A 21,533-nucleotide genomic window follows, 5' to 3' on the forward strand; every position below is an offset into this window, starting at 1 on the left:
TTATGATTGAGTGTGCATGGATGTTTTCCAGGGATGGGTTGCAGCTGGAAGGGCGTCTGCTACGTAAAACATGCTTTGGTTAAATTGGCGGTTCATTCCGCTGTGGTGATCCCAAATTAATAAAGAGACTAAGCCGAAAAGAAAATGAATGAATGAATAATAAAATAATAATAAACATTACTATTTCAATGTAGAAGCTGGATAAAAATTTAACTCTATTTTCCAGAGACTTTACATGAATTAATAATTTTAACCTGTATATTGCAGAGATCCTGTGGTAACCTTTGCGTTGGCCCCCCATACCATCTGAAAATGGTTTCGATATTGTCATTTCAAATTTAATGTAACCTTATTTTAACCTTTGTTTATTTGATTTTAAAGCTATCTGAAATGAAATGTTTCAATGTAAATGGTGTAAATTAATCCGATTTATTTTAAAATGTACATACGACAGATCGAGGACAATGTAGTGACTTTGGTGAGTGAATCAAGGCAAAGAAAGATTCTGCTTGACTAGTGTATTTAGCATTGAACACTACTGTGTTATAAGTTTAATTATTTTATTGCAAAAAATCTAATGCAAAATTAGTCAATAGTTATACTGCATTAGTAATATGATTCAAAGTAATTTTTTATTTTTTTAATATTATAAAGTAAATTATGAAATGGCTTTTTTAATGCAAAATAGTTTTTGTATATTTATCTTTGGCCCCCAATGATATTTGGTTTTTGGCCCTTCATACGAAAAAGTTTGGGCACTCCTGATTAAACATGGTCCATCCTGCATACTCCGATAGATGGCGGTATGGACCTGAAAAGTCATAAATGCAAACCGTCACAAAACGAAGAAAAAGGGACTTTTAATTTGTAACTCAGTGTTTCCAAATTCAGCGAGTTCCCGTTTGTCGCTGACTTCTCGAAGGCGGCCAACATGGCAGGAGGAAAGAAGAAATCCTCTACGGCACCGTCAAGATTTCAAAAAACACTGTCCTCCATATGGCAGGACAAGCATATGGTGTTGTTTAAAACCGAGTACACGCTGCTGGTCACTGCCGTCCTTTGGTTCTTGGAAATTGCGATCAACATATGGGTGATCCAGAAAGTTTCATGTAAGTGCAGTTAGACATCAGTCTTTAATAAGTAAATTAATTATTATAATTAAGCATTAATGGAACTGCTGACTAAGGAAAGCAGGGCATTGATATAGTTACCGTCTTAATGTGAAACTACCAATGCATGTGTATGTAGTTACAGTACGTACATTTTATAAATTAATTGTTACTGATTTGTTGTTGAGTATATTGAGGTTGAGTTGGTTTATATTTTCAGATTTCGACTTTCTCCTTAGTAATACTCTCAAATAAGTGTTCTTTGCAAAATATAAATAGGGAAATCTAATTAGCAATCAATGCTAACAAAGTACAGCATTGTACACGGTCAACTAAATAGCTAATGTTGTTTTGAAGTCAATCTAACTTGCGATTTCAGGCCGAGTATTCAAAGTACAGGGTTAAACAATATAGGGATCTTGTCGCTGAATGGAGTGTGCGAATATAAAACCAACCTCAATGTTGTGTATTATTTAGTCCTCTGAAACCACACTTCTGCAATGGAGCACGTGCACGATTTCGCTGCTCATGTCACTGTCTGTCACGCGCACCGTAGAGACTTAAATGACAACATAAAAGCATCACTGCACGCCAAATATACTATGTATGTGTAAGTGCTCGTCTGTTTCTGATTAATTATGTTAATGTTGTGTTTGTAGATACAGAAATCGACTGGAAGGCGTACATGGATGAAGTGGAGGGAGTTATTAATGGCACATATGATTACACACAACTGAAGGGCGACACGGGACCCCTGGTGTAAGTGTAAATGAAAATGTGCAAGTGGTTCATAAACAAAAACAATAATAAACAAAACATTATTTTGTTTTTCTGTGCATCATTAGAATCTGTCCTCTTCATTTAATTATTATTTGTAAACTAGGATAAGACAATTGTTAAAATGTCGTTCAGTGTAGTATCAAACAAAAGTCTTATATTAAGAACAAGAATCATGGCGTGACCTTATAAGACAATAAAATCACAGTATACTAACCAAATAATACTAATTAATTCTACATTTTATTTTATACTTAGCAACCACTATTCTCTAAACACCTGGGTTTTACCCATTTGTAAAAACCCAAACATTTATAACAGTTTAAAATGCAGCAAAAATATGATAACTGATTCATTTGTGTTTTATAGTTAAAGCTGTAGGTATTTCATTAAAAACATTCCGTTTGAATACAGTTTTAATACATCTGTTTTTAATAATTTCAATTCTATGTTGTTTTTATTTCTTATACTTATTGAGTGATTGTTTTATAATGCTTTTTGTTTATGTAAATTACTTTTAACTACCATTGTATGAAATGTGCTGATCTCTAATGATTAACCCATATTTCTACATTTTAAATTGACAAAAGTTATTTGAAACTTTTCTTCAGTATGCTTTCTATGTTTATGAAATCACTTTGGGACATTTGGTGTCATCCATGCCATTCAGTTATTATCAGATGTACAAAGCAGCCTTTTGTGCTACATATTACTGCAAAGTTTGTATTATTTTACCATATAATTTAAATAAATTGTCTAAATCACATTGGTTTGTACCACAAAGAGTTTTAGCATTTTGTTATGTCATTTCCACACAGCAGTTTGTAAATCAAAAGTCTCTGAAAAATGCACATCTTTTTAACGTCCACATAATACCTTGGGCCAGACTGAATCTTTGGAGATTTTTTGCTATTTCTGCACAGAATTTTGTAAAAAATGTGAGGATCTGTGCAGAATGATTTTGAAATATTGTAACTAAAAGCTTAATATATGAAATTTAAAACGAATATTTTTTGACCTTTATGTAATGTTTACAATGCAAATCCAATTAGATCCACTTATTTAGTAAACAAAGCAAGTCTCATATATCATCTGCTAAAAGACAGAAAGTATCACTTTACAAACTGTATTGTAAATAAATCATGTGAACGTTTTCATTTTAGTCAATATTACTGAAATAAAAAAAAGAATAAATATGAGTTTGCACAAGTAAATAAATAAATAGTAAATAAATAGACTCTGTGTGTGTGTGTGTGTGTGTGTGTGTGTGTGTGTGTGTGTGTGTGTGTGTGTGTGTGTGTGTGTGTGTGTGTGTGTTTTAGGTATCCAGCTGGTTTTGTATATATCTTCACAGGACTGTATTATCTCACTGATCATGGGCATAACATTCGTTTGGGTCAGTATGTGTTTGCTGTGTTCTACCTCATCAATCTCCTGCTCGTGATGCGCATTTACCATCGCACCAAAAAGGCAAGAACCCAAAATTACACAAATGCATGCATTTTACATCTTTTTTTTTTTCAGTCATAATTGTTTTTATCCCAGAATAGCATGAACATTTTCAGAGAATTTAAAGTATGCGCACTAGCATTGAAAAGTTTGCAATCATTTTAATTCCTGTTTTAAAAGAAATTAATATATTTGTTCTGAAATTGTGTCTTTAGTTGTTTAAAATTGATTAAACTATTTTTACAGTATTTATGACATTTAATTTATTACAAAAGAATAAAAAAAATTATATTTGACTCTGAATTTGTAAAGTCTGCTTTGTTAAAAGTTGCTTTTTAAAATGAACTGAACTCTAAAACGAAAATATATGGCAATAATTCTGTTTGATCATAAGCAGGTACTGCATAATCTATGTAGCACAGTCAGTGTGCATTTAGTCTATTCTTAATTATATTTAAATAAAAGTTTATTGCATTTATTCTGCAATAATTTTGTGATCAGCATTAATTCTATAACCTCTATTTGCAGAAATCAACAACTTTAATTTATAAATAAATAGCTGCTTTAATTGATAAATACATTTTATGGTCTTGTATATTTATCCGGTTGCCTTCATGTTTCCAAATGTATGATATTAATATAGTGCTCGTGTGTTTTTTCCTGAAGGTTCCTCCATATGTGTTTTTCTTCATCTGCTGTGCTTCATATCGCATTCACTCCATCTTCATCTTGCGCCTCTTCAATGATCCGGTGGCCATGATGCTGTGTTTTGGGGCCATTAATCTCTTTCTGGACGGCCGCTGGACTCTAGGATGTGCTCTTTACAGGCAAGCACGAATAACATCTTTATTTACTAAAGATTAATGGGTGTATAATGTACACCATGTTGCCGAATATGAGAATTCGTTTGTGTTTCACTGCCTTTCATGTTAATCACAAAGGCTTCAGATTACAATGACTTGAAGCCTCACTTTAAAACTACAGAACATAATTCCTATTTTTTGTCTCCTATATTACAAATTAAAATTGTGTGTAATATTTTTATTATCTTTTTGTTATTTGACCTTGCATTGGGTGGCGTGGTGGCTCAGTGGTTAGCACTGTCGCCTCACAGTTGGCATTTCTCTGTGAACTTTGCATGTTCTCCTTGTGCTTCAGTTTTCCTACAGCCCAAAGACATGCGCTACAAATGAATTGAATAAACTAAATTGTCCGTAGTGTATGAGTGTGAATTTGTATGTTTCCCGGTACTGGGTTGCGACTGGAAGGGCATCCGCTGTGTAAAACGTATGCTGGAATAGTTGGGGGTTCATTTCACTGTGAGACCTCTGAAATGGAGACTTAAGGCTGATTTATACTTCTGCGTCAAAGCCGGCGTATGCTACAGCGTTGACGCATAGCCCTTCGCCGTGGCCATTGGCGTCACTGACGTGCACCTCTCAAAAAATGTAACTACACGTCACAGCAACGCGTAGCACAAGCTCTGTGATTGGTCGGCTTGGTAGCGCTGACAAGTCTGGGCGGGACCGAGAGCCGCGCGAGCGGCACTAGCCCAATGGAGCGATTGTTTACAAGTGTGGAGTGCCGTGAAGGAGCTCCGGATAGAAAGTTTTGTTTTGTGTTTACCTCATAGTTAAAGTTCTTGCACGTTCGCCGGTTCCTGCCTCAAAATGGGCGAGTTTGAGCCACTTGTACATCCAGGAAGTGTTCAGGAAAAGCAAACAGCAGCGAAGAAACTCGACTCAACATTTAAACCTCACTGCCAACTAGCGTTTCGGAAGTGTTAATGCAGACCAACTACGGGTGTAGCATGCGCCGTGGGTTACGCCGCACTTGACGCAGAAGTATAAACCAGGCTTGTGCTGAAGGAAACTCAATGAATGACCTTGGACCACAACACCAGCCTTGCATTGCATGGGTATATTTTTGCCAACAGTGTGGGTCAAAATGTTTGTTTGTTCTTTTTAAAGTGAAGTAAAAAGGCTTTATTGTCACTGTAGTAGAACTAAAATGAGCTTGGTAGCTCTCAGAAACCAGCAACAATAAGAAATGTAGGATTAATAAAAACAGTAACCACAAGATAATTGCACTAAAATATGATTAATATAACGATATATACAATTGAATGTATGTGAAGTGGGACCTGGTTTTTGGTGCAAAATGTATGCTTATTTAAAATGCTTAGAGTATTATAAAGTTTGTGTTCCATGTAAATTTCCTGCTGTGAACATATCAAAACATTAAATTTTTTTATTTGTAATGTGCATTCGTAGAGATTGATCTCATCTTTCATAGATATTCATTAATTTATTCGTTCATTCTTTCAGCCAATTCTTGGATTCCAGATTTCCAAATTGTTGTCTCTTGGCAAAATATTCTATTCTAAAACCCTTATGACTAATTTTGTGGTCGAGATTCACATGTATTATTGCTACAATCAAGTTTGTGTATTTAAAATAAGCGTTTCTCTGTGCTGTGGACAGTTTAGCTGTGTCTGTGAAGATGAATGTTCTGCTTTTCGCTCCTGGTCTCCTGTTCCTCCTGCTGTGTGAGTTTGGTCTGTGGAAAACTTTACCCAGACTCGCTCTCTGTGCTGTCATTCAGGTAAGACCCACATATTTACTCTATTATGAAGAGATTGAACTGTCATATTTTTTTTTCTTTTCTTTTTTTATCTAGCATTTATTTTTCTCTTTTTGAACAGCTGGTTTTGGGACTGCCGTTCCTTTTAGTGAACCCTGTTGGGTATGTCAGCCGGGCCTTTGACCTGGGCAGGCAGTTTCTGTTTAAGTGGACTGTGAACTGGCGCTTTCTTCCTGAGGATGTGTTCTTGAATCGATACTTTCACTTGGCTTTGCTTTTGGCTCACATTACTACATTGCTTCTGTTCGCTCTGAAGAGATGGAAAAGGTACTACTATCAAACTAAACCTCAATTTTGTGCTATGCTTAGGGCTGGGCAATTTTTTTAATTGGGGGGGGGGGGTGGGGGTGGGGGGTAGAGCTTTTTGTTAAATTATAGTTCTGAAAATATGATGTTTATATTTTACTGACCTTTGTCATTTTTTAATGTGTTTTTACAGGTCTGGGAGCAGTATTTGGACTATACTAAAAGATCCATCTGAGAGAAAGGAGACTGCACATAAAGTTAATGCCGATCATATCCTTTCTGTGGTAGTTAAAATCAAATTGGTTTAAAGTCTTTTATACATACATCCAGCAGTCAACATTTGAAGTGGATCAAACAATTTTCCAAAATTGTCCTGAGAAAACAATGGGTGTTAAATAGTTTTTGGGAAAACACTTTTGGGAAAACACTTTGTTTCCACTTCAAATGTTGACTACTGTATATTTCAGGCATGTATAAATATTCAATTCTTCTGATTTAATTCTGAACTTATATGACTATAAACGGTTCCTTAACCCAGATTGTACAGATGGTTCTTATTCTGTTTACATCTAACTTCATTGGCATGTGCTTCAGCAGATCTCTGCATTATCAGTTTTATGTCTGGTATTTTCATACGCTGCCCTACCTGCTGTGGAGTGGAGGAGTGAAGAAGCTGGCACACCTACTCAGGTAAAACATATCTCAATATTTAGATAACACTGTAGTGGACAGTCAGTCTAATGCAGATATATAGATGATTAAAGTTCCCACACTTTATCTGGAAAAAGTGGAAATTTACAGGGTTGTTTTCCAGTCATGAATGTGATCTGTGGTCTTATTTTTAAAATGTTGCATAGAAACCTTAATAACGCTGAAAGCCAGAGTAAATTGTAATTTATTAGTTAATGATTATGGCTCATATGATGATTTAAAGTGGTTAAACTAAGTCCACATTTAAGGTATATGTTTATTTAGAGTTTACTTACATCTGTGTGGATTCTTCAGGATTTTTTTTTTTATAGATATCAAACTTTGTGTGGGAAGTGACATAAACGTGTTCCCACCCCCATTTTGTGTGTTCACCCAACACGATCTCACAGCAGTTCATAAATTTTAGATTTAGTGCCTAATTCATATGAAATCATACGATCTTATACTAATAATTTTGTACAATTTGTTTATTCCTCAATCACGGTTGGGTTTAGGGGCGGGGTTGGGTATCTTTTTAAAATTGTACATTTACATAGGACTAAATTAGCCACTAAACTGGCAAAATGTAAAATAGTTAAGTTTCTGTGTGAGATCAGGCTGGTTCACCATGTTTATAAATGAGACCCCTGAAAGTGAATAGAAATGGCCAAATGTTCTGCAAATAATCCTTCCTGTGCTGGATTTTTTAGGTTGTAAGTTTTAATATTTCACTTTGAAACAACTTGCTATTTATAGCCCTAAATATGATCACAGCTGAGCTAGTTAGTTAGTTAGTTAAATACTTAATCCTGAATTAAATTTATTTAAATTAATATCAAATAAATACATTTTGAAATACAGGGTGTCCGCAGGGTCCCGTTTTACGAGGCCTTAAATTTTGTTCGAGCGTTGTCCAAAGTGTTCACTGAAAACAATTATTTTTTTAATTAAAAACAATTATTATTTTAAGCTTTGTTTCTTTAAAGCTTATCTGAGTTCTGTTGTGCTCCATTGATTTATTTAACTACAACTGCTTTTTAACAACTGTTTATTAGGTTAAAGGTTGCGTTGCGATGAGGTCTTGAAGTAAAATTAAAGGTCTTTAAAAAGTCTTAAAAAGGTATTGAAATTACCTTTAGGATTACTGCATATACCCTCTAATAATTTGGTAATAAGACTGTGGCAGTAGCAATTAAATTTGCGGTTAAACTAGCCATGAATTACCTTCAAAAATCTCCTGGAAAATGATTTCTCGAAAATAGTGATGTTGATGATATGCTAAACATGCATGCACAACAAATGCTAAAATCATAACTATATATATTTAACAGAATAGTTACTAAAGATTAAATGAAACTCTAAAAATCAATCTGTAAACTTTATTTTTGCTAGTTTTGTTTTCTTGTTCTGAAATATTTCTGAAGGATGTTAAAATATGACTAACATAAAGTAAACTCTGTTGATCAGCAAAAGTGTGAGTTTTCATATTTTCTCTTGTAGAGTGTTGATTCTGGGTCTGATAGAGCTGTCCTGGAACACGTATCCATCCACCAACTACAGCTCTCTGTCTCTGCACGTCTGCCACCTCATCATCCTCCTCTGTTTATGGCTCAACCCCAATCCAGCTTCTCCATCTCATAGGTCAGAAAATAAGGCTAAGAGTCACTGAAACCCCTGGTCTGACTGGGAGCCTCGCTGTGTGGGACAATCACTGCTCTACAGCTCCTACACCACAGTGAAATACAAGGATGTTCAGGGACCCGTGCCATCAAATGGATGTTGAAATGGTTTGGATATGAAGGGAGTATGAAGTTAATATATTGGGGAACAGAGTTTACAGTGCTTCTCAGGATGATTAAGGACTAATGTGAGGCTTGGGCTGGGATGACAAAGTTGGTGGGAAATTTGAGTGTCAGTTTTGATTGGCAGGTCATTTTAACGACACACTTATTTTTGTGCAGCATGTCGAGGCAAAGGACATGAAGGTAAACTTAGTCTTTTATCTTTTATGGACAGCTATGGAAAGAGTACTAGAAAATTCTGTTTATGAAGATGTGCTTCTACTACTATTGATTGGGAATGATAAAATTTTGTTTTTTTTCTAAATGTCTAATAACATCTCTTCCACATAAAAAAAAATATTGTGCAATCACTGATCTTGGTAAGACTTTGTTTTGATGCTCCCTATTGTACATTTTGTTGACTAAAAGTTGCACTACATGCCAACGAATTCTCATTTGATTATTAGTAGACTGTCTGCTTGCTTAATATCTGCTGATACTGCTCTTTCAACAGACTGACTGTAAGAAACTTTGCAAATGCATGTCAACTTACACTAACCCTAACCCCAATTGAACAGTCTACTTATGATCTAATGAGAATTAGTTGGCATGTTGATGCAATGTTACTTGCATTCAAGAAAATGCGTTAAAGTGGCCATCAAAATAAAGTGATAGCCTGATCTTTATAGAATGACTCTCTACAGTACATAGACCAGTGACTGTAATTGTGAGGTTTTTATATAGAAGCAGAAAATGACCAAAAAAACTTTGCAAATTAAAAACAAATCATGATTATTCTGCCAAATATATATATATATTTTAAATTTATTTATTTGTGTAGTTCAAACATTGGTATTATGTAGAAATGAATATGAAATTCTGCTATTTTAATCTGTTGTCATTTTATGCTTCTGTAATTTAAAAGAAATGTCATCAGTAATTAGAAAAAAAACTACATACGTAAAATACACTTGAATACATCTGACTTCTCTGTCCAGAGAAACAAAAGACAAACAAAAAAAACAAAAAAAACAGGAAAACTGTTTATTACATTTTTTTTACAGTGTAGTTACATGTGCTTTATAGAGCACAAAGGAACAGCATAAATCATGGATCTGCTTTCCCCTTACTTTTTAGTTTAAGGCAACCATCGACATGCAGTAGGGAAGGAGAGATTACAGTAAAAGTGTTTGTTTCTGTTTTTTTCTTCTTTCCTTTTTTGTACGAAATGCATTTGCTTAATCTTTAATCATAATGCAACTGCAGTCTATGTGTTTTTTTTTTTTTTGTGAGAGGCTTAGAGGTACGAGAGATTAAAGAAACCAGGTTGAAAGTGTAGGGCATGTTAGTGTTATTGAAAAATCCTGGAGAAGCATCATTTGGAATCATTGAGAGCAGTTTATTGTATAGATTTGTAAATGACTGAAAATAAAGTCAATTTCATTACATTCATGTATCTTTAATCAACCACATGATCTTTTGATTTTGCACATGAAAAAAATTAGCCCGTGGTAGTTTGTAGTACCTGAAAATGCTTGCTATTAAGCAATATATATATATATATATATATATATATATATATATATATATATATATATATATATATATATATATATATATATATATATATATATATAAATAAAAAAACAAGCTGAATGTCTAAATTTAGAATATCTAAAGGTGGCAAAAAAATAAAGTTGTCAGTCACAGACACACGTATAATTTTGCAAACTTAAAATGCAGTTTTTCAAAAAAAGTTTTAATGGTTAAAAGCTCCAAAACTGCATTACAAACACAGTCAAAGTAGCATGAAAAATATGAAATGAAGTCCAGATTAGTCTAAACTATTTTAGTCTAAACTTGTGTAATAGTTAATCAAAATCTAAAAGTAAATGTAAAATGTAAAGTAAAAGTAAATCAAAATCAAGCAGTTTTTGGACACAATGGTGTTTAAACATCTAGGTAGGAAAGATTTGTAAATATTTAGAATTTTATGCTCACAAAGGCTGGATTTATTAAATAAAAAACAAAGTAAAATAATGTTTAAGAAGTACTTTTACCCTTTAACGCAACTAGTTTTAATTTTAACATTTTATAATTATATTTATTCCAGCATATGGAAGTATTCTAGCATATGTTTTACACACAGGTGCCCTTCTAGCTGTAACCCAGTACTGGGAAACACCCATACATGCTCACAGTCACACACTCGTACACTATGGCTAATTAAGTTTATTCAGTTCACCTGTACCGCATGTCTTTGGACTGTGAGGTAAACCGGAACACCTGGAGGTAACCCATGAGAACATGCAAACTCCACACACTGGCCCAGCCGGGACTTGAATTAGCAACCTTCTTGCTGTGAGGCGACAGTGCTAACCACTGAACTAATTCAAGCTATTTTTTTTTTTGCTCAGGTTAAATTTTTTTTTTTCTGATGTAGCTCTGCTGAAAAATCATGTTAAAAATCTTTCTGACAATAAACATTTGAACAGCAGTGTATATTAAGGCAAGGAAGTGTCATTTTGGCCTACTGTATATTGGTGATTGATTTCATGAAACATCCAATACTAGCCATTTTTCTATTGCTAAGATAAAGTGCTGTCAGACCTGCAGTGGATAATAATGAACTAGAGTCTACTGCATAATTAGACTGAAGGCATAGATTAAGCCAAAGCTTGTACAGTATTGTGGTCTGAGAAAAAGAAACTGAAACCCCCAGCACACAATCCAGCGTTATGTCCAATCTGTTTTGAAGGAAATTATAGGGTGCGTCTCAATCAGCTTCCTAGTAAAAAAAATTCAGGCACTGCTAATGACAATGATGAGCTTAGTTCACTACACATTGAGACACTGGGTGTGCCATGAGGACGTCATCATTGTATATCAAAACTGGAATTTATAAACAACAACGGAACAGTTGTTTTTCATAGTTTATTATGATGTTTATAAAGGTTTTATTGAGTTAATTTGGTTGTTTCAAATACCCTTCTTGGGTTTTTCTTAACCCTTCTGGCTACATTCGTTTATGTTAAATATGAATAATTAACAGGTGCTTTTTAGGGCACACCCACGCTTTGCTATCCGAACCATGTCCAGGCCTGTTTCCCGGATAGTTTGAGAAGTGTGAGTGCTCTGAATCAGGCTCAGTCGTGGTTAACTTAGCTGGCCCTGGCTGGTTGAAAGAGGTGTGCCAGAGCGTGGTAGGCTTGTAGTGTGAGTGCAAATCGCACCTGAGCCTGAAACTAAAGACGAGACGAGACGTGACTTTTAAGGGACCATTTCATCTGGGTATATTATTCATTCTTACTGTTCAGTGAACGCAAACCTCTCACTGCACGACAGCTGCACCTTTAGCAAACCTCCTAATTCCTGCAGCACGAGGTTTTTATGATTGTTTATGAGCGTCAAAAGTGGCTGATCAGCGAAATATTTGACTGCATCCCAAACGACTAAAACGATATAACTAAAGAAATCACTGTGCTGAGTGAGCGCGCTTCTTACTGAACAGCGCATCATAGATGATGTAAGCTTGCTCAGCCTTGAATGCAATGTGAGTGCGGGCCGTTGGGGGAGATGGGAGGGGGACAAACAGGCTTCGGCCCGGTTTAAGGCAACTGTACATAGTGTGAGGATGCCCTTAGAAAAACTTCTTGAGATTATTATGTCGATGATTTCATTCACCTGATTCATGCTTCAGAACTTTTGTTAAGGGAGCATAGTGAACATCAATGCGCCTTCATTTTCAAAGTGCCTTGTGGGACTTTTTAGGGCACAAATATTTCAGTGAACTGGAAAAATTTTGCGTTTGAGACAGTGCTCTGACTACTGAACAAGGAAGCTGATTGAGACACCCTTATTTCTGTGTTGTCCAAACCTGCAGCTGACCTGCTAAGTTTAGCGACCTTAATTTAAGACTCAAGAACTGAGTTTGGACATCTCTGCTTTACGATGTTGACCCTACAGGAGCAGGATTGGACCTACTTGTCTTGAATTCTGTTCAGTGTTCACTATAAAGAAGTTAAACAGAGTCAAACTGGATGCATTTCCTTGAGTGTAATCAAAGACTTATGTATTAACTTCATCTTTTAGGCTTTACTAGCAGTTCCTCACATGTTATTGGGGTTGTAGCAGAGCACATTGAGTTTGATATTTTCATCCCAGTGACGCAAAAGCAGGAAGAGCTGCCTGGCTGCTGCCCTCAAACCTGCCAAGTCGACACCCTCAGGTAGAGATTGACTCTTCAGCCAGAAATCTGCCTTGGCTGCCACTAGTTCCCACTCCACAAAAAATCCCGCACAGCGGTGCTCAAGCCAAGCCAGAGCCACCGCCGTGGCCCAGCTTGAGCTCTCTATGTCCATCTGGGCCTGTTCATACCTATGAGCTTCTGTGGGATCCAGTGGAGCACCTTCAAACATGTCAGTCTCAGAGCCCCGCCCACTGTCAGCCTGCGGAGCTCCACCCATCAATTTCGGAGACTCTTCTTCCAAGGGGTCAGACCATGAGTTATGCATGTGCCTCACGGAAGTGGAGGCAGGTGGTGAGGTACAACGAAAAGGTGGGCTCAGACTGCTGCGGTGGCTCAGGTATGGGGATGCTCGTTTTAGGCGGTCCAGTGGAATCTGGATGCACTCAGAATATGATTCGGACAGCAGAAATGCACCTGATGCAAGCTGCAGACGCACCTGTCAGGAAACAAAGTGAGTGGCACTGACTTTATCTTGTGATATTTATGTGTAAATCAGTATGCAAATTCAAAATTCGACCAACCAATGGCAAGTAGTCTGGCATGTCGGTGTCTAAGTGTCTCTCAGTCTCTGCAGAGAGACAGTGAGGTTTAAGGGGAGCTTGTTTTCCATTATTGCCCTTTAGTCTTCCCAGATTGAACCTGAAGAACAGAAATTCAGTGTGGTAGTATATGAGAACTTGTAAGTCATTAGTTTAACACTTAGGTACTGTAAGTTAGCACTCACTTGGAACCAAAAAAGCTCTCCATAGACCGCTGAGATCGAGAAGACACTGCTGATGGGCTGATACTTCCTCCCGTGCCTAAAAGAGACACTTTCATTAATACTCATAAAATTCACCAGACATAATGGGTCATTTTTAAGGTATAAACAATCCTAAAGATGCTTTCAAATTTCTCACTGTTTGGTGAAATCGATGCAGGCTAATACACTGATAAGCCAGTTATTATAAACAACTGGCTACTATGCTGTTGGTTCTCCATGTGCTGCCAAGCCGTGGACTCTAGAAGTACCCTAAAGTTGCCCTGTGGTATCAAGCACCAATACATTACCAGCAGATTCCTCAAATCCTATAGGTAGCAAAATGGAACCACCATGAAATAGATTTGTTGGTCCAGCACATCCCAGAGATGGCCATTTATAACGAGATCTCTGGGAATTTGAGGGCAGGACTACACCTTAAATTCTTTATCTAGTTCTTCAAACCATGATGAGTACCATAATCTGTTATTCTGCTAGAAGAGACCACTCTCCTTTTGCACACAATTGTTTTCCCAGTTCTCCCAACAGGACACCGATGTAGGCTTTCTGTTTGCTCAAACCAGACGGCATGGTCTTTGTCACCCTAATGCGTGAATGACCATTGTCATCCAATCCATAAGATTCGCTATTTCAGAGATGTATGACCCCGTCACCTTACCACAACAATTCAATGTTTTTTGACACTTCAACTTAAACAATTTTGTCGATTGTCATGCATCCAGTACATTCATTAAAACTAAAGCTAATTCTTTGCTTCCTGTAAAATAACCTAACCCAGACATTATTTATGATATTAGCTTCACCAGCGGTCTATAATCCTAAAGATGCTTTCAATGTTCTCACTGTTTGGTGAAACTGGGTTAGAGATATTAAGGCTTAAACACAGATGAGCCAAAATATTATGAACAACTGACTACTATGCTGTTGGTTCCCCATGTGCTGCCATGGAGCCAAGACATTAACAGCAGATCTTTCAAGTCCTATAGGCTGCAAAGTGGCAACACCATAAAATGGATTTGCTGATCCAGCACATCCCAGAGATGGTCAGTTACACAGAGATCAATGGAATTTTGAGGGCAGCAGGACTACGCCTTAAATTCAAACCATGATATCTACCAGAGTCAATTATAGAAATATATATTGCTAGAAAAGACCACTATCGGATGACCCACAATTGTTTTTCCAGAAGGTCTCCCAACAGGACAACCATGTAGGCTTTCTGTGTGCTTAAACCAGATAGGATGGTCTTTGTCACCCTGATGCCTGAATGACCTTTGTCATCCAATCCATAAGATTTGCCATTTCAGAGATGTTATGATCCAGTCACCTTACCACAACAATTAAATGTTTTTTGACACTTCAACAGTTTTGTCGATTGTCATGCATCCAGTACATTCATTAAAACTAAAGCTAATTCTTTGCTAATTTTTTTGATATTAGCTTCACCTGTGACTGGCTCATCAGTATAAAGCCCAATTTATACTTCTGCATTGAGTGTTTGCCATTTACCAAAATGTATATGGTAATGTTGTGAGCATTTATGAGGTGCAGTGCTATTATAACTGTAGTTCAAACTTAAGGCCCATTCACACGGGGTGTCAGCGTCAACGCTTCCCATTTACTTTGAATGGGTGACATCAGGCGTTGCCGAACAACATTGTGGATTCAGTGGCGTTGCTCACTGCAGAAGTTGGGACTTTCTCAACTTTAAGTGCCGACGGACACGTCAGCCAATCAGATCGCTTTACGCTGACTAATTTTATTGACGCTGCTATGACGATCGCGTCAGCCCCAACTTCAGACACGTTCTCTGTCAAGCGTTAGCGGTGAAGCCCAGTGTGAATGCACTGTAACTCTCCCTCAGGGAAGAAAGAGGTGAAAACCAGAGAATGGTTTAATATTGAACAACTTCAGTTTTAAAACCAACAACTCATAAGTATCCATCACGAAACTTATTAAACACTTGCACCATCAGAAACATTGCTAATCTGTTCACACCATGATACATTTTGTCTTTCTCCAATACTCACTGCTGTCCCAAGATGTCATGCTACAAGGGGATGCAGGTGTGTCGTCTCTGTCTGTATCCAAGAAAAGAGAATAAAATTTAAGGTTCGCACTGACTGAACAGACTGTTTTATAAGCTCATCTGTGGATCTCTCCAGTTCTGGATAAGCCTTAAACTATTCAATGCATGCTGGTTCATTATTTATGTGCTATGTGGATATGCATTAACTATTAACAACAATAATAATCTAACTTTTACCTGTAGAGGTGTGTGTATCTTCAGCCTCTTCACTGCCTCTGCTGGAGGGACGTCCAAGTCCCACTGAACACAATTTCTGTCGTCTGCTGTGTCTGGTTGCAAACCGCACAGCTAACACACGCACACAATGAAAAATTAGATTGAAGTGTTAATGCCGTGTACCAGTTCATTCAGCATATGTTTTTTTTCGTCAAAACCTTTCTGTGAGATTATGTATAATCACTATAACTGTACCTGTTTGACGTGTGTCTCTGCTTTGAGTTTGATTTCTCGGATTGGTGTCTGTGGAGGTGAAGCTAGTGTACATGCAGACAATTCCACAGCTTTTACTGGTCTGGATTGCTTTCATTCTGTACCGCTTGAACGAACCTGTAGATAGATTTATATCAGACAACACCCAAACAAAAATGGAGGGTCACTGAGGTTTCGTTTCAGTTATGTAAGAAACATATTGGGTAAATAATTATAGAAAGATGTTAGGATATAAAAATGTTAAAGCATTAGCAGTGTGCCAGCTATGTTAGCACTCTTAAATTGTTAGCTACTTGAAAACATGCTATCGTTGTTCAACTGTGTTAAATGTGTTCTCGTAGTTAAAACATTCAAGTATTTTTAAAATTTCAGCTACATAAGATTTAAAAAAAAAACTAAAATCTGCATTTTAAATATAATTTAACTTTTAAAAACTTACAATTTTAGGCTAGGCTAGTGGTCAGGTTAATTGGTCTACAAATCTGGTACTAACTTTATTTTAAATTCAAACAACAGGCACTGTTAAATTGTTAGCTACTTCAAAAACATACTAGCATTGTTAAGTGATAAACCATTCTAGTATTTTGCTAAATCATGTTATAAAGATTTAAGCTACATGTTAAAACATTAACACTAAATAGGCTAGGCTAGTGGTCAGGACAAATCTGGTACTCTCTAACTTTATTTAAAATTCAGACAACAGGACAAAAAAACTTAGTGTTTCAGTGAAACAGCCAATTTAATTATAATGTGATGCAGACAAACTGATTTAGTCATGCTAGAAACATTAGCAAAAACTTTTTAGAAAGATGTTAGCATGTAAAAATATTAAAATAGCACTGTTAGCTATATCATGCTAGCAGTGCTAAATTGTTGAAAAACATGCTAGCATTGTTAAATGTGTTCTCGTAGATAAAACATTTTAGTATTTTGCTAAATCGTTTTATAAAGATTTTAGCTACATGTTAAAACATTGAGACTAAATAGGCTAGGCCAGTGGTCAGGTTAGTTGGTTAATCAGGTACCATCTAACTTAACTGAAAATTCAAACATTTTGTATTTTGCTCTCAAACCTCTCTCAACTTCAGTGTCTGTTTCTTTCTCTGCCATGTTTTCGAAGTCTCTGATGACAGATCGTGCGGTCAGCTGGTGAATAATCTCATCCCAGGACCCAGTGCTGGTTGGCAGGATTGCTGAGCTCTCGGTGTCCCATAAAACAGACAGATCCACACTGACTTCCCAGGATACAGACCTTCCTCCGAGCATGCCATGGATGACTGAGCGACACTGAGCCCCTGAAGCCTGGGCCTCGCCTGGAGGAGCAGCCAAAAAAAGGCCTTCAGGATCGGTGAATGTGTCCCAGTCTAGTGGGGAAGCAGGAAACAGGAGGCCATCTGGATGGAAAGAGGATAAAAATTCCTTATTCAGCTCCATTCAATAACAATCATAAAAAACTAGTTCATTTAGCTTAATTAAGAGATTAGAAGCAAGAGATTCAGCTTAAGTCACTTAATAAAATGTTGATTCAATTTAATTCAATAATGTTCAATCAAATTTTGCAATGACAGCACGGTGGCGCAGTGGGTAGCACGTTCGCCTCACAGCAAGAAGGTTGCTGGTTCCAGCCTCAGCTGGGTCAGTTGGCGTTTCTGTGTGGAGTTTGGATGTTCTCCCCGTATTGGCGTGAGTTTCCTCCGGGTGCTCCGGTTTCCCCCACAAGTCCAAAGACGTGTTACATGTGAATTGGGTAAGCTAAATTGTCCATAGTGTATGTGTGTGAATGAGTGTGTATAAATGTTTTCAAGTAATGGGTTGCAGCAGGGACAGAATCCGCTGCGTAAAACATATGCTGGATAAGTTTACGGTTCATTTCGCTGTGGCGACCCAAGATTAATAAAGGGACTAAGCTTAAAACAAGATAAATAATGTTGCAAAATTGGTCAGTTACGTAAACAATTATATACAGTAGTGAACTGTATATTTTGTTTTGAGAGTTTTTATTTTAGGAAACTTTCTCTTAAGTTTTTTTTTTTACCCAAAACACAAATGTGGAAGAGATAAATGTTATTTTAAAGGTGCTGCATGTATGTTTTTGACTCTTCTAAAGGATAAAAATAATAATATTCTTATAAAAAGGATAAAACATGCTAAGTGAACATGCTTATTTATCTGAAAAACAATGCTGAAGTCAGATATTCTGCTTTGAAAATATGTTTTCCGTGCCTGAACGGCTGTCTTGTTTTTTTTTTTGTTTGTTTTTTGTTTTTTAACCTGCTTAATGCCATCTAAGCTAACCCAGTTATATTTCAGCACCCTGGGTTGCCTTGTTGGAAAATCAAATATTTCATTCATTCAGGCATGAAGATTCTCAAAGCATGCGTCCGTGACCGAATTGCAACCTCCGGTGGACAGTAGCAGACTCCAAACTGAGACGCAGTTTTAGAGTTCCACATAAGTTGGTTATTAACTAGCAAATAATCTAAATATTATGAATGTAAACATTAGGTGAGCAGGTTACAGTGTAGCCCCGTGTCCTAACAACACACAACATGAAGAGATTGGCAGTGATAAGCAATTTGGCTGTTTGCACCAGACGAAACGACAGAAATTTGAATACAGCCATTCAGAAGCACAGAATATGCACTCACTCTCGAAATGGTACGGTTTATATTCTAATTAATACATATTAAACCTCTTTAGCATTATTAAATGTACATGCTGAGTCACTAATAGTGAGTCACAGTTCTATTTCAAATGGTTTATTTTATTTTCAAGATCTGAGGTGAACTATCTGCTGCTGGCAATAAATGTGATGTAAAATGGCGTTCAAACTCACATTGTTAGCATTTAACACTGAATAAAGTAGATGAGTACATAAACAAGAGAAATTGTTACTCAAAGTAACAATAGCAGTGTTTAAATTCATCATGAAGAGCTGTAACTTGGCATTTAACCTATTAAATCAGTTCATAATCACAATAAACAATTAATTTGTAAGTTGGACCATGCAGTCTGATTGGCTGATGAAAAATGTTCTATTGAGAGAGAGTTAATGGCTCACAGATTTAGATGATATAGTCACTATTTACTATTACTATTACCATAACTATTTAAGCAATAGAAAGGCAATAATGTGTAAAAACATAATAAACATCCATAAATAAATAATTTTCTTTTGTTACTTAAGAACATTAAAATCACTTTTTCACTTAGAAATGGAATAAATATTTTATATTTAGAAAGGGTGTCTGTCCTGTTGTTATCACTTCATTTCGATGGTCTCTTTTGCACATTTTGCTGACTATAAGCAACTATGAGCCAACTATTTCTCATTAATGTATCAACAGACTATCTGCTTTTTAAATACCTGCTGATACTGATCCACCAACAGACATAATACTGACTATAAAAAACTTTGAAAGTGCATGTCAACTTAAATTAACCCTAACCTTACAGTCTACTAATACTAAGTAACTCAAATGAGACCCTCTCTAGTGCCCTCCTCAGGCGGTGCATGTCCAGGTCACCCTGTGGTGAAGAGAAACTCCGGAATGCATCCCAGATCACCTTCTGAAGTGGTTTGAGCGATCGGATTTATATCCGATCAGAATAAAAAGAATGAAGTGACTAAACAGCCTCAAAAACAGGGGCAGATTTTCATCTGTTAGGAAGTAAGTTACAATTCACAAAATGTGTTAAAGCGACCATCAAAATAAAGTGACACTGTACATTTACTGTATTTACATTATTTGTGTACTCCATGCTCCATTATGTAGTGTAGTTTAGTAAAGTGAGTGTTTCCCTCACTGGAGTCTGTGAGACTGGGTCCGGAAAGTCCTCCTCGTGAAGCGCTGTGTGTTTCTGTGTCACTCTCCTCCAGGCGGCCCCCGACAGCCTGCTCAAATGAGACCCTCTCTAGTGCCCTCCTCAGGCGGTGCATGTCCAGGTCACCCTGTGGTGAAGAGAAACTCCGGCCCGCCAGAGCAGAGCGAGCCAAAGCCTTCTGCCTCCGGCGAGACTCATCCAAAAGCTTCCCCGCCTACAGAAACATGCACAGAGTACCAGTGAGTTTTACATATAAAAATATCAGTTTGCAAAAAAATAAAAATAGAAGCATTTATAATTTGTTGTCCATGTGTGTTGATTTAAATAATAATAGGTGCTCTAGTCTATATTAGTTTGTACATAACTTAAAGGTCAGGCCCGTAGCCAGCCTGGTGAAAGGGGTGGTTCTTTTTTTCTCAAAAGTGGACCTTTTTGCAGTTATACACCTCAGTTTCTATTTAACTATGAGATTTAAATACTGCATTTTAGTGACTTTTTTTTGCTGGATTAGCTAGTCAGATGTCATCATAACCACACTTTTTGATGTACTAAAAATATTTCCTAAAAAAAGAAAAAAATTAAACGACACATTTTTTAAATAGTAATTTATTACATCATATATCATTAGGAAAAATAGGAATCTGTTAAAGTTTTAAAGTAAAAAAAAATGTAGCTTAATGTCATTTATTAGACAAAAAACTAACTTGACAGCATATTCAACTGTCCTCAGACACAATTTGGCCATTTCAATAAAAAATAATAATTAAAACACAATAATAATAATAATAATAATAATAATAAAACAATAATAATAAGCTCTTCAGAATTTTTCTAGCCTCTTTGTTTAAAAAAAAGTGCATTTGAAAATTCCTGGATATCAACAATAGCCAAAATATATTCAAATGAATTGAATATGGTCCGCTTCTGCTGTCTTAGACTTTTTATTGCTCATTTATTTCAGGAATAAGGTCCAATATTTAAAATAAAATTTCCCTATTAATGTTTTCTCTATTTAAAAACCATACGTTAGTGAAAAGACTTCTCTTACATCAGATTATAGTCCCACCGAAGCAACAGCCGACAGAGGGTCTTTTTCGATGGATTATTTTCATTATTTATGATGGCAAAGCAGTGAAAATAAGACAAATGAGCTCATATATGGGATCAATTCTGGACCTTTGTCAGTAAGGGGTGGGTCTTCCAAACCCCCCCTGGCTACAGGCCTGAAAAGTTAGAACACATTTTATGCTTATAGTAAACATGTTTTTAATAGAATTTTGGCATTAAAAACTGCACCTACAGGTGTTTCAAGCGCAGGTCAGACTTTCTCCAGGTCATCATTTATTTTGTTTCTATTAATTCTGTCTAAAAATGATTAGACCTGTCCATTTCATCTGGAATGCATCCCAGATCACCTTCTGAAGTGGTTTGAGCGATCGGATTTATATCCGATCAGAATAAAAAGAATGAAGTGACTAAACAGCCT

The 21,533-nt window shown here is 36.4% G+C and overlaps 2 protein-coding genes and 1 long non-coding RNA gene across 8 annotated transcripts in view; 2 read left to right on the forward strand and 1 right to left on the reverse strand.

The window, feature by feature from the left end:
• Positions 1 to 893: 893 nt before the first annotated feature.
• alg3 (ALG3 alpha-1,3- mannosyltransferase) lies at positions 894 to 10,143 on the forward strand. 5 transcript variants are annotated; one of them, NM_001020696.1, is given in 9 exon segments: positions 894 to 1,109; positions 1,769 to 1,868; positions 3,209 to 3,356; positions 4,002 to 4,162; positions 5,819 to 5,939; positions 6,040 to 6,245; positions 6,418 to 6,494; positions 6,770 to 6,914; positions 8,415 to 9,500. In NM_001020696.1, coding segments are annotated over 9 exon segments (1,305 nt in total). In that variant the 5' UTR covers positions 894 to 931; the 3' UTR covers positions 8,584 to 9,500.
• Positions 10,144 to 10,433: 290 nt separating this feature from the next.
• Positions 10,434 to 21,533, reverse strand: part of vwa5b2 (von Willebrand factor A domain containing 5B2) — a 47,668-nt gene continuing 36,568 nt past the window's right edge. For both annotated transcript variants that reach the window (XM_073929340.1, XM_073929334.1), the window contains exons 15-22: positions 20,030 to 20,261; positions 17,296 to 17,616; positions 16,205 to 16,339; positions 15,971 to 16,081; positions 15,735 to 15,785; positions 13,669 to 13,744; positions 13,466 to 13,583; positions 10,434 to 13,380 (exon numbers count right to left, since the gene is read on the reverse strand). In XM_073929340.1, coding sequence (XP_073785441.1) covers positions 12,805 to 13,380; positions 13,466 to 13,583; positions 13,669 to 13,744; positions 15,735 to 15,785; positions 15,971 to 16,081; positions 16,205 to 16,339; positions 17,296 to 17,616; positions 20,030 to 20,261 — 1,620 coding nt within the window. In that variant the 3' untranslated portion in view covers positions 10,434 to 12,804. The remainder of the gene's footprint in view (positions 13,381 to 13,465; positions 13,584 to 13,668; positions 13,745 to 15,734; positions 15,786 to 15,970; positions 16,082 to 16,204; positions 16,340 to 17,295; positions 17,617 to 20,029; positions 20,262 to 21,533) is intronic.
• Positions 16,018 to 20,343, forward strand: LOC137488136 (uncharacterized). The gene is made up of 2 exons (XR_011007066.2): positions 16,018 to 17,969; positions 20,103 to 20,343. It is a non-coding gene; the product is annotated as an uncharacterized lncRNA (long non-coding RNA).

This window comes from Danio rerio, chromosome 2, assembly GCF_049306965.1.
Source record: "Danio rerio strain Tuebingen ecotype United States chromosome 2, GRCz12tu, whole genome shotgun sequence".
Lineage (NCBI taxonomy): Eukaryota > Metazoa > Chordata > Actinopteri > Cypriniformes > Danionidae > Danio > Danio rerio.